The sequence below is a fragment of the Hylaeus volcanicus genome, chromosome 2 (assembly GCF_026283585.1).
Source record: "Hylaeus volcanicus isolate JK05 chromosome 2, UHH_iyHylVolc1.0_haploid, whole genome shotgun sequence".
Lineage (NCBI taxonomy): Eukaryota > Metazoa > Arthropoda > Insecta > Hymenoptera > Colletidae > Hylaeus > Hylaeus volcanicus.
In genome coordinates, this window is record NC_071977.1 from 28,008,156 (window position 1) to 28,021,572 (window position 13,417).

Here is a 13,417-nt window from a genome sequence, read left to right on the forward strand (position 1 = left end):
TAAACTCAATGGTATTTCCTCATCGTACCCAAAGACGGAAACTTACACGAAGACACCGAAGACCAGGATGAAGTGTCCGGAAGAAGACGGTGAAGATAGAAACTGCAGGTTTTACCTGACTTCGCCGTGTTGCTAGTTAGCGTCATCTGAACAGCGGCTTCGATGCGTTTGCCAGGAACGAGGAAGCGGAGGACAGGTCGACAGTTGATGAATCTAAGGCCTGGTGAAAATGAAGAGGCTCCCGATGAAAAGCCGGAGGGATGCCAGGGGAGGATGATGGCGACGAGAGAAACCGACAGGTCCACGGTATCCAGGTTTCGCAGAACGGGCGTATAATATCGGCGCGAGGGAGAAAGATAAAGGACACGGGAGGAGAAGAAAGAGGCAGAGAAGAGAGTGAAAGGAAGATCTCTTTCCCCATGGTTGGGCGGAGAGGGTGGGGGCAAGGTGGATCGCGGATTGAGTCATTATGCTTGCTCGGAGGAGACCACAGGCCTTGATGCGGGAACGGCTGCCATCGGCTCGTGAAAGGAAACCGACCGGATGATTCAACGTATACAGACGGACAAAGTAGTCGCGGTGCTTACTATACGCTGCGCTCATCCTTTCCTCGTCCCTATTCTTCTTCGTCCACTTCATCGTCCGCCTCCTTCCTTGTTTCTTCCCGTCGCCGCGTTTCTCGTGCACTCCTCGTTCGGACGTTCATAGACAGGCGCAGCGGAACTGGTTTATAGCGCGTTCATCAAGTTTGACTACGGCGAGGTCGTTGGAGAAGAACGAAGATACTTCTCCATGATGACGTTTGCTAATTCCCTGGCCCCGCGTTAACTAGTTCGGAGGATCCTTCGAAGACGCTATTTCGATTTTTGGGAGGTGATGGCTAGATCGAGAAGGTGAACTATGGCTGGACACCATGACTGGGAATCTTGAAATCGCATAGTTAGCGAGTGTTGAATAGGATTGTGTTAGGAAAGTCGAAATAAATAAATGCCTGAAGCAGGCCATGCGTTCGGCTGGAAGACTTTGTAAAAAAAGGGCTGGATCGTCAAGAGTGTCTTCGCGATCGGTTCAGAATTGGATCGGCCCTCGCTTTGACGAGATTACAATTGTTTGAAAAAAGGTAAGAGTTTAGAAGGATTCCTGTAGAATGGAGCCTCGTTCCTGGATGATCCAACGACGGGAGGATCACGGGGCTCGTGATACGATAAAAGAACTTTGAGAAACCGTGCAACACCTACGTGGTCCATCGAGCAATAAAAATTCTAACCAGATTTCTGGGAAACAAATCGATTCCTGTCCCTTCTGTCGCGGGCGTTGATAAAACGGTCGAACTCGTTACGAGGAAATTTATTAACAAGTTCGGTAGGTTTTCGACGCATGGCCGCGGCATGCCCGAGACTGGTTGGTCGACGGCGTTAAGCAAAATGAAATCCACGTTTATGATCAATGCTCGATATATAATCATACACAATTACCCTTGAAAGATCGCGCATTACTGGCTCGTGATTGCGGATTACAGATGTAGTTCGTGTTTACTGATTACCCCGATGATTTCGTACGATTATTACAAAAGTAATCGCTGCTCCGTTGGTCGGTTCCTCGAGGCAAAGAGGAATCGATATTTTTAATTACACGCCAGTGTTTGTTAATGAACGGCGCACGGCTGTTATAAAAATCGATCGATGCCCGTTTTTTCGCCGAGGATAAAATCTCTTCCATCTCGTTTTTATTTAGCGCGGGGCACAATAACGGGGGGCCCAGTCCCATTACGCGAAAGTTCGTTAACAGCCTCGATTCACCTCCCGTAATACGTTGCGTAATTAAAGCAACCTATAATTTATGAAGGCCGCGAATCGCCGTACGTCTTTGTTATCGAGAAAGGTGATCGAGTTCGGTAAAATCAAGCGCACCTGGCGTTTTTTGTCTCTCGGCAATAAAGATTGACGACTCGTTGCGCAAAATGCACTAATGGATTCTAGTTCCCCTTTGCGCGCAATGCATTACCGGTGGCCAGTAATTTATGGTATTATTAACTCACTGTTAGGCGTGTATCGGTTGGAATTGCACTATTAACGCATGACACGATAGTGGTCTTTGAACCGTAAGGTTACAAAGGCCTTGGAACCTCGCCGGGCGGAAATCGTACTAAACGAGGCGGTAGTAACCCTATGAACGCTATGAAAAGACCCTAAGACTCTACGTATAAGAATCGAAGATACTCGAACTAGGCTACTATGTAGTTATCAGATTCCTTACCTCGATTATTGCTAGAATGTTCAGGCCTGGTTCTACGACAGGTCCCAATTCTCCTAGTACCAACGTCAACAATTTGATGTATTATAATGGCAAGTCAAACTTAAACCAAATCCCTCTAATGAGCAAACTCGGAGAAATATTATCGATGGACGCTCGAGAAGGTAACACGCGTTGAAATACTCAGCGTTGATCTCCTAGGAGGTGCTAGATCACGAGATCGGGTCAAGCTACGTCGCTGCAAGCGAGTGTACGACAATATTATGACATTAGACCCGGTCCATCGACGAGTTCCGCACCGATGCCATTATGGGGCTAAGCCGCCACTGGATTTTATCTGAGCGCCCAAGCCGTTGTAAGCCAAACGAGCTGACAAGTCCTCGCCTCCATAGAGAGAGGAAGATCGAGAGACCGAGTGACAAATACAAACGAACGGGAGAAACCGCAGGTACCGGGGGATCGTGGATCCCGAAAAATCCTTGCCCAAAGCCACGCAATCGATTACCTGGCTCTCTCGGAGAGCCGAGGAATCTTTTGACAAGTCACTTTGGCTGACTACGGGGCCACCTTCTTTCGCGGAATCGGCTCCGTCGGGTCTGGCCGATACCAATCTTGCTAACATATTGTCCAGCCCACGGACAACCGCGGTGAAATGCATATTTCTGGTGGATCGCGTGTCATCCCGTTCACGCTCGTTTATTTTCCTGTCCTTTTTCTTTGTTTCTCGTCGAAGGACGCGGAGGCAAGTGCGGACTGGCCGCGGCGTTTCCGAATTTATTCACTTTTGATCTCGTTCGGGGATCGGTGGCAAAATTTATTACGTCGTACGCCGGGAAATCGGGGATTAATGTCGTAATGGGTTGGGTTCTCTAGAATGGGGTTCGATTTTATTGATCGTTTTACGAGTGAAATGTTTATTTCTTGTTTAATACTTTTACGCTGGTCAGAAACTCAATTGAAACGCAATTAAGTAAGATGCAAAGCTGTGTATCGTAGGGAATCTTGGAAGACGCTAATCTGTCCAATTTAGAATCGCTATCGGGATGTTTAGGTCGATTCTAGACACTTACAGTTGCGAAGAAGTGATTATCGGTCAGTTTGATAAATCTTCCACAATTTATATATTTACCAACTTTAGCAGGGATTCCAATACAAAATGACCCACTTCAAAGTGCGCGTAAACGTGCCCTTAAACAGTTCCCGTGTCAAAAATTTCTAAAGCTCGTTTCGGCGGGGTCAGTTACGCGCCTTAAGCAGCTTCGCACTCTGCGATTATACGTCGGGCACGCTGAAACGAAGCAGCCGGCGAAAGAATTTCTCCGGGTCGTAGATTAGCTCGGCCCGTAACGGCGAGAAACGCGCCCGCGGGAAAAAAGAAATCTCGCGGCTGAAACGCGCACGAAAGACTTCATCAAGTTCTCCTTAATGCGAGGGAGTTGCGCGGCGCTACGTACATCAAGGCACGCGTGGGGTCTCGCATTGCGAACAGCGGGGGAACGTAATTTCCAACGTAATTTGAAGAGGACTTGGTACTTTCACGGACATCCCGGCCGCTCCACTTGTCATACTCGTAACTGTACATTCTTATTTATTATACTTATCGCGTAATGGGTAACGCGGATTGCGGAACACGTACGTAATGTCACGGTCGCGCGCAAGTTTGCCGACCTTTTCTGTTCACGGTATTTAAATCCCGTTCTCGAGCAGTGCGTGAGTTGGAATCGACTGGAATCACCTGTTACCTTCGTGTGGAAGTCGGGAACGAATAGTTTCTGTCAAAACCCGGTCGTATTGATGCCGAGACGTGTATCATGCAGTTGCAACTGCGCATTCGGATGTGCAAAATGGGCTGGTGGTAATTATTGTTTTTTTTTTATAGACATTCTGGTGAGGTCAATGTTTGATCCATGAAAGGAAAATATTAGAAGACTTTCGTGTTTGTATGACGCAATTTTAGCATTCTGGTCCTCGAGCTTTAGAACATGAAACGTGTAAAGATAAGTGGTGACTTTCTAGACAACCCAATACATGGCGTTTGGGAACGTTTAGCGGTAGTTTACTTCTTTCACAACAAATTAACCTATTCTAATCATTGATTCGACGAACCTAACAAAATTTTCTAGACTCGCGATCTCGCTTCGGAGGTGATACGGTAACGAAAGCAGTGCGAGAATAAATTATCTCGGTCAAGAAACTCTCAAACATTCGAAAACTCCGTCTTGCGCGCCAATTAACAGAAAAAAACACAGGTGGTCGTCCCGCGGCACAGCGAAATTCCAATTCCGGCGGCCGGGGAACGTGCAACGCCCGGCGACTTCGATGCCGGCGCAAGAAGGGTTCGGTACGTTTTTCCAGCGGCCGACAATTAAGGCCGAATCGGTACTCCCGTGGCCGCGGGATCGAGAGGAGAAGAAGGGTGGCATGTCACGGTCGCGTTCGTGCCTTTCCGAGCATCGGAATTGAAGAATTTACGAGTGCTGCCCGTCGCAGCATTTGCCTTTTCACCGCGCCTCCCTTAACCGTACCACCGAGCTTCCTCGTATCTCGTTCGCCGCGTCGTTTCGTCGATGCTGGGCCCGAAATTCGGCGGGCCCCGGCGTCGTGGGCCTCCTTCTCTTTCTCTCGTCTCGTTTCGTCCATCCGTCCGTCCATCCGCCCGTCCATTCGTCCCGTTCGCCGCGCGGATTCAATGTCCATGCAAAGTAAACGGCGGCCTCGGAACGGCTGTCAATTATCCGTTATATACGGCCCTGGCCCTCGAACCCATTCTTAACGACCCCTTAAACCTGGCCCACGAGAGTCCCAGCAGCCCCATCCCCCTCTGGCCGCGCATCGCGCCGAAAACTCTCCTCGTCGAGGGCCTCGGGGACCGCGGCACGACGCGGACGACGACGGGAACGTCGACGACGATGGACGACGACACGAACGACCAGCGGAGACGAAATTGAAGGGAAGGGAAGACCGGCTGCGAGACCGAACCAGAGCAGAGAAGCGGTTTCCGGGAATCGTTTGGTATTCCAGCGCTACCGCCACTCGCGGCACCTTCCTCCTTCAAACTGCGGACAGATTCCTCCGGTCGTCGGGGAAGCCACCGATACGTGGGGACGGGGATTGTCCCTCCTCTATAGACGCGCCGCGAAGTGTGTCAGAATTGCAAATGGACAGCGCGGCACCCGACGAAACACAGGGAGCCAAGAGCCCGACGGAAAGAGGGCGCGAATTCCGCCGTGTAATTCTCTAAGATGGATTCGAGCCCGGAGCGAGGAATTTCTGCCGCGGTGAAGAGTTTCGGGAAAGGGTGACAAGGGCGGCCCTTCGACAGTGGGAAAGATTCGATTTCGCGGGTGAAGAGATCCTTTGTCTCGTCGAATGTAGAATTTCTTTTCTAGAAGGTGTCGTCCCGCGACGGAAGTGCGTATTCGACGGTGTGGAGAATTTCACCAAAGGAATTCGTGAAGTTAAAAATACAGTCTCTCGAATATATTAGGCTTGGGAAAGTTTTTCAATGAAAAATCGAAGAATTATCTTTAAAAAAGGGAACTGCCTTTACGCTGGCACAAAGTGTTACAAAATTATGGAAATTATTTTGATACTTTTTAAAATATTTCGATTACTTTTCGGTGCAGTAAAGCCTACTACAGTAAAACTACACTAAAACCTAACAATTTAAACAGTTCACGTGAAAGTTGAAAGTAATATTTTTAAGATGTCCAACAAAATCCAATAAAGTCATCAATTAGTCAAATTGGCGACGGCAGCAACGAGAACACGACGTTCTCGTCCAGTCTCGACGTTATCGTTAAAGATGTAATTTGAAGTTTTCAGCGGCGCAAGGCAACAGAGACCATCGGCTGATCGTACGCAAAGCTAACGAATCCTTTAAGGACTCGCTGACTGACCCAGGTACGGCCGAAGAGAATGTTGGGGTTAACAGGTACGAGGCATCATCTCCTTGGGTCGTAAACGCCAACGCCTCGTAATTATAACGAAACGTTCCTTTCAAGCGTAACGAGCAAACCGAGACGAGATCGGAAAGCCTAGCCGTGGCTCGCGGGTTCAGCGCTTCTCGAACGCGGCTCGTTACAGCGATACCTGTAGAATCGCAAATCAATCAACTTCTCTCGTTTTACGAAAGGATTTATCGACCGACGCGTGTCAACGATCCTGCGCTGGTAATTTCGACAACTTGCGATCTAATCGAGCACTCTCCGAACGCAAATTTAGAACGCTGGTGTCTGCAACCGTGTTCGTTCTCTGTATAATATCTAAATTATTCGAAGGGATTTATGTACGATTGGTCTTACTCTTAACGACCTACTCGATACACAACTTTTATTCGTTACGGTAGGTGTCTTTCGAAAATAAGCTTGTTTTTCGCTCTCTAGACTAGACACCTACCTTAAACGTTTTCGAACTCATCGAGTTTTTTTATTATTCCGACACGATGTCCTGTATGTTCAAAGTATAGATGTTAAAATCACTTACCAAACGATCCTTATGAATCTCCAAGTGGCCGAAGGTTTGCAAGAATTTGGTTAGGTGTTTGGTCTGTACAGATCTTTCTTAGTCTTGCACACCAAATAATTCGATATGCACAATCGATTCTACGGAATAATTTCTTAAGATAGACTTTAAACAGAGTCTGGGTAACAGAAATGTCGCGAGAACACGATAAATTTTCTAAAAACTTGAAACCAACGTGACACGTTTGGTGCAGAAAATGGCAGATGACGATGTTCGACTATTCGACTTGTATCGAGTTGGCTTTTTATAGTATGCAACAGTCGCTACCTTCGTTCCTGATGAATTTGTCATTCAAATACAAACTGATTAAGATTGTTGAATTCATAACGTAACTTTGCTCCAAAAATTTAATTATTGAACTCTCTAAAGCAACTACATAAAATGTACTTTTTAAAAAGTACGAGAACGTTAATATTAATTATACAAAGAATAAAAGATTTTATTTACTTTACGATAATCAAGCAATAACATAACGTTAATAATCAAGTAATGATCAAACGTTATGGATTTTGAATTTAAGCTCTCAATTTTCTTCGTAAATTCTTCCAATTCTTTCCACTAATGGAAAGTACAGTTCGCGAACAAGTTAAAATAAAACGATGAAAAATATCGAAAAATGAATAAGCTCCTGATCTACGAATGAAAAAATCGAAATGCGAACGAGAGATGAAAAAACCGATTGCTCTTTTCAAATCTCGCGACAGCTTGAAGAAGGTGTTCCCGGTTTAGCGCAAGAAGCGTTAAAAATTCCATTGGAATTTTTCCCGACGGGGATGTCGGGGCGACACGTTCAGCTCGTGTTTTTTGAACCCCATGAGATCGAAGAGCAACCGAAGCGTGGAATACGCGGTGATTCGTCGAAGACGCGTCACCCAGCGGATAATGGCTTATTATTAACAAAGAGTTGCCGAGCCGAGAAAGTGACAGAGCGGTCGCACACTGGCGAAGACGCGAAGAAGAAAGAGACGAGGTGAGAATAGGTGGGAAGAGAGTCCTGACGCCAGGAGTCGAGTCACGGGTTTCGTCGACGCCTTCGAGAGAAGGGTCCTGACACAACGGGGCTTTAATTACGCCGATATCACGGTAATTAAGCCGATCAATGCGTGCTATTGTGCGACGACTACGGGGCCCTATCGGCTCTCGGGGCCCATCCATAATCACGGCCAGGGACCCCCTTCGTTCGACACAAAAGCACCCCGTCCCGTGGGACACCGGGATATGCCGTGCCTTGCACCACAGCCTCTCGTAGCTTCGAACGCTTCGACTCGAGAAAACGCCACCCAATTGTTAGCCTAGCGCACAACGATTTGAAAAGCTTCGTATACGTACCTGAAGTGATATATTAGGGGGGCCGAAAAGTAACCGAAATTTTATCAACATTTATTTATCAAAGAAATCTTAAATAATCAACAAAATAATTTCCATCATTTTCTGACACTTTTTGCCAACGTAAAAGCAATTGTTTGATTCCCTTTTTAAAAATGTCCTTCGATTTTTCATTGAAAAACTTTTCAAAGTCGAATACACGATCCATAATTGCATGACGTTATTGCTATTAAATGATTAGTACCAATGTTTAATATCGATTGCACACATCAAACTCTGACTCGTAATGGAACCGGGTTCCCCGAGGAACCACGTTTCGTAAGTTTCAAAAAAAACAACGAGCTCGAACCATGACGAACACGATTATCCGTCGTGCATCGAACGTTTCTTCGACTTAAGGGAAATCGTGTGCGAAATGCGTGCCCACCACGAGCCCGGTTTCGTGCGGGATCGTCGTTCCTCGTAGTAATCACTGCTCGAGGGGGCAGCAATACCAGAAAATCGCTCTTCCCTAAAGCGTACGCGCTGGGTGGCACACGGAGTTGTGCCACACACAACCACAACAATATTAGCTGCATTAATCGAATGGAATTACGATGTAATCATCCTCGCGGTTCTTCTCGGTATTATACGCAAAGGTTATCCATTACCGAACGCGAGCCCTTGGGCTTTCTGTGTCTCAATTTGTCGCACTTAATAATGCCGCTGGCTTTTTCGGAGTAAGTGGTGTCTTCTTGAAAAATGGTCCCGACGTTCGGTTGGTATTATAGGGTGTTCCGTTTGAGACCTCGGCGAGATGTATCAGAATATCAAATATTCCGATGTTCAGATAGTAGTGTATCGTGGACTTCACGTTAGAATTCATTTAGAGATATGTCGTATATTTTACTCTACTATTATTATTTTCCTGATCTATTCCTCAGCGTAGTGGTCGCCTACGCTACGCACTGCTCCACCATGCGCCATCTCTATTATTTAAAGCTTCAAGTATAATCTTTCTACTGCTCTTTCGCTCCGTGCCCCAATTACGAGCGACGCCATGAATGGGTCACTTCATCGAACCATGAGTCGAGTTATTTCGTCGACGACGGGCCCACCGAATGCTTCGTCACTGTTTATCGAGGTTTATCCAACGCGTAAAACTTCGAAGTGGCGAGTGAAAAGGAGCCCAAGGGAGGGTTGGAAGATTTGTTTGCGGCCGCCCGCGCCGTTTTCACTGTTTGTCGTAGGAGTTAGGAAGACGGAGCCTCACAAAGCGCCGCTTCGAAGAACGGAATGGAGTCGAACGGTATACTTTTTCGTCTCTCGCCACTATTTGCGCCGACATTTCACGAAACACGCCCGGAAGACGATCATCGCTGCGATCGGTCCCACTGTCTTCCTGGATAGTCGCGAACTTCCAGTCGACGAGAGCAGTGTCTCCGCGACTTGACTTCATTAACCGTGTTTATACGGAGCTGTTCGCGTGTTTGGGATAAACTTGACTTCGTTAAGCATGCTTTTTGTCGAAATCGAGAACTTCCTGAAGACTGGTGAAGGTACGATTTATGTTTGAAAGACTTCACCAGGAGCGGTGTGCTGTAAATGATCATCGCGAGTATCGAGGTCACATTTTTATTTAGGAAAGGAATATTAAGTTATAATCGTCTAAATCATTCTCACTTGAAAAACGATTTTCTAATGTTACTTTTAGCATGCCCATGTGTGCAAATAAAGTGTCGTAAATTTCAATCATTTCAAACGTGTCCTTTGACTTTTAAGACCCCTCCGAGTATCATCAAGGAACCTGTAGAATCTCCTCGTCGGAGACAAAGAATCTACCTGCAACAAATTAAAGCGATTCCGCCTGACAAACGCGCAACTCGAGGGCCAATTTCAGCCTAACAATCCGCTCAACCGATCCCTTATCTGATACCAATTCTCACGTTTCAGGTGACGGTCGCCAGCACGAGCACGCCAAGCACCAACACGGTTCATCCCAGTGTCAACGACATGGACTGGTTCGCCGGCGTTGCCGAGGAGGAACTGCTGTACTACACGGGCGTCGGGAACGACGTGGACTCCCTTTGGGCTGTGATAGGAAGCTTCGTGCCACCGCCACCTAGACCTCCTTATTTACCCGAGGAGGGTGTCACCACCGACGGACTCACCACCTGTGATTTGTGCTCGTGGGCGTGGAGGAACGACAGGCATTCCTTTTCCCTCGACGGCACTCTCGGTAAGTGCTTACCACCGCGCTGTGATTTCCTGGTTTGATGCGGTCATCGCCGTCGCATCGGTACCACCGTCCTCCGCTTTCAATGTTCTCAACGTCGTAACATTGTCAACGTCCTATTCGCGCGCGATTGCTCAAATACGTCGCCTACCTAAACAAACGAATCAACGATTTCCCCTTCGTCCGAATTAAGAGCTTTTGTGACACTGTTTTCTTTTTCCACGACGCATCCTCGAAAGACGAGGTTCCCCTTGCCAGCACTTCAGTCGGTCCACTCTCAAGAAGGGTTGAGAAACGGCTGGTAGCGACATCAGGGACCGCGTTATTCCTTCTGTACATACTAGACCGTATTTGTGGCGTGTTTGCTCCTCAAACAGCTTTTCTAGTCCGGTGGATACTTCAGAGGAGGTTTCCGTTCGGAGCGGAAAGCCGTGGAATCTGAATTCGTGAACGATCTACGCGTCTCCTACATTTTGTCGACAGATTGTGTGTTTTGGGAATCTCGGGCGGGAATTGCATCCTGCGTGTTTTAACGACGTAACGATGCAGAACAAACTGAGAAAATGACGCCTATTACGGAGAACGAGGTGTTCCACGGTGGTTACCTTGGTCCCTTTTTGCGCGCGAAAAGGGTTAGCGATTTCGTTGCAACGGGAGGCCTGGAAGTCGACGGTTAGGCAGCTGCGAGTACGGTCGCCGTGTTGGGGCACCAGGCAGCCATTAAGGGGGCGAGCAGGACGAGGTGAGCCCATTAGCTTTTGATGACAGGTAATAGAACGAAGATATGTATCCGTTAAGCAAATACAATATAACGAAAAGCTGGCTATCCGGTCGTGAACGAGCCAGCGAAACGATCGATCAATCCTCGATCCAGCGTGCGCGGCCTTCAAAAAAGGAACACGCGTTGCCTGTTCTCTCCTCCGACATGTATCGTCGCATGGTGCGTTAACCCTTTAGCTCGACGACATTTTCGCTGGGTCGAGCGGGCAACCCAAGAGAGTATTCGAAGATCTTACAGTATTACAAGGTTTACGTAATGTTAGAAATTACTTTTTCTAGAAAAAGAAATAAAGTGGCAATCGTTGCATTAAAAAAAAAATAAACTGCGAACTTACTCCGCGAAAATGTATTTTAATATTTTATCACGAAGGGTTAAGGTAGTGTTTCGCGGAGCTGTTGACGATGTCATAATCGATAGGGGACGGAACTGTTCGAAACTCAAGGAAAGAAAGGAACACGCAAGGTGTAGGTACACTACGTCTTCGTGCGTGCCGGGTCCTCAGGGTCGAAGGTCAGCGGCTGAGCTCGCCATGGGAGGCCTCGTGAGCTCTTCGTGTCTGTAAAACTTCTCCTCGTCTCTCTCCCCCCCTCCTTGTCCTTCATTCGATTCGCGCTAATTCTCGTGACGGACAAATTAAGACGGATAATTCGAGGGCGAGCCCTCGTTTCAGCCCGACCTTCGCATCCGGTGTGCCGGTTTCGACCAATCGCGGCCCTGGTACGACCACTCCTACGGTTCTCCCCTCGATCATCGTTCCGGTAACCCATTTCCTTGCCTCTCGGCGTGTTGACGATCGTTTGACTTCGAGCAGCCATCACGTTGACAAGCTAGGGAGCCGAATTGCACCTGGAGACTCGTTCGAGAACGATTGCTATGCTTTCGACGAGCGGGATCCTTAGGTGATTCGAAAGTCACGTAGTTGGGCTTGAGAAAGAATCGAATTGACCGCCCTTGATAATCATCTCGGTGAAAGTAATTGTTCCTGACTCTATTGGATGAAGATTAACTAGTGATACCGAAGGGATATCTAAATTTGATCGAATAATTCTACTTACTCGACTCGCGTTGACGGACATAAAATAGACTTTGGCTCAGTTAGGGGCGACAGGGGTGTCCGAGACCGTGGAAGTGGGGTGAGAATTCAGGAATGTCGTTTGTAGATCTTCCTACGCTATGCCAATATTACCAAATGAATTTTTCATTATAAATATGTATATGAATAAGCCTATACAAACATACACTTGGAAACATCAAACCTGCCATATAATTTAAACAAATTTCTTCGATAGACATAGAGGGTACGAATATTTATGAGACTGACCGTATGTGTTTTCGTTCTAACTGAAACCATTAGAACTGAAGACACGGCGGAACATCGGTAACGTTAACAGTAAATATACTGGCTCTGGAAGTGGGACCAGTAACATCGGTATCAATGTCGAACAGTTAACAAAACGTGTAGCAAGGCAACAAGGTGAAGTCGTTTCCATTTCAAGGAAATCGAACCGCAAACGCTGGTAAAGGGAGTCGTCGGAGACCGAGCTACACATCCGGTGGAAAGAATTCGTCCAATCAGAAGAGCAGACTCTCCCCTGGCGAGCCCAGGTTCGCACGTACGCGAGGGCATACGTAAGTTTCCGTTACGTGGCAGGGTGCCCCACCTCTGTCCAGGGCCTCGTCGCTTCGCCCTCCTCCTGGTTTCAGCCCCTGCGGGCCCCATCGTTCCAGGCACGCATTATCGCCATTACCATGAATTCCAGCAGTTATTACGCCTCTGTTGCGCCGCCACGAAAATGGCGGCCAGGCGCATTCTACCGTGCAACGAAGAGGACGCTCCGCCTCGGCCCTCTTCCCTTTTTATCCTGGCGCCCGTGCTCGCAGCGTGTCGTCGCACCTCGGGCTAGAAACCCGTCGACTTCCATCGATAGCGTGATCCCTGGGAGCAATTGTTCCCCTTCGCTTAGCACCTATCGGCCCAGTATCCGCGGATATCGTCAAGGATGGGATCGAGGTCGATACGTGCTCGCGAAACGGAGTCAATTTCGATACTCGTGGCTTGAAAGGAGTTGCAATGTACTCGAGCGATTAGTATTGTATATCAGGTCACGCGAGGGCGACGCCGCTCGGTGAATATCGATCCAGAGATCTCCGAAACAAGCGAGGTTCAGCGCGGGCGTGGCTGGCACACGTGCTTTGATTACAACGTGTTTAATTAAAATTTTGTAGTTTTCATTAATAGACGTATGTATATATTTTTTCTCCTTAAACGATGGAAGGGTTTAATTCTTCCAAGCACTCGGGGGAACTCGTAAGTGCAT

General features: G+C 47.6%; 2 protein-coding genes across 2 annotated transcripts in view; one reads left to right on the forward strand and one right to left on the reverse strand.

Annotated features, from left to right (window-relative positions):
- Window positions 1-13,417, reverse strand: part of LOC128872978 (L-lactate dehydrogenase-like) — a 206,730-nt gene that overhangs the window by 155,282 nt on the left and 38,031 nt on the right. The window lies entirely within an intron of this gene.
- The window catches only part of LOC128872977 (uncharacterized), a 101,971-nt gene that overhangs the window by 50,592 nt on the left and 37,962 nt on the right, over window positions 1-13,417 (forward strand). The window contains exon 2 of the mRNA XM_054116205.1: window positions 10,036-10,321. Within this exon, the coding sequence (XP_053972180.1) occupies window positions 10,036-10,321 (286 nt within the window). The remainder of the gene's footprint in view (window positions 1-10,035; window positions 10,322-13,417) is intronic.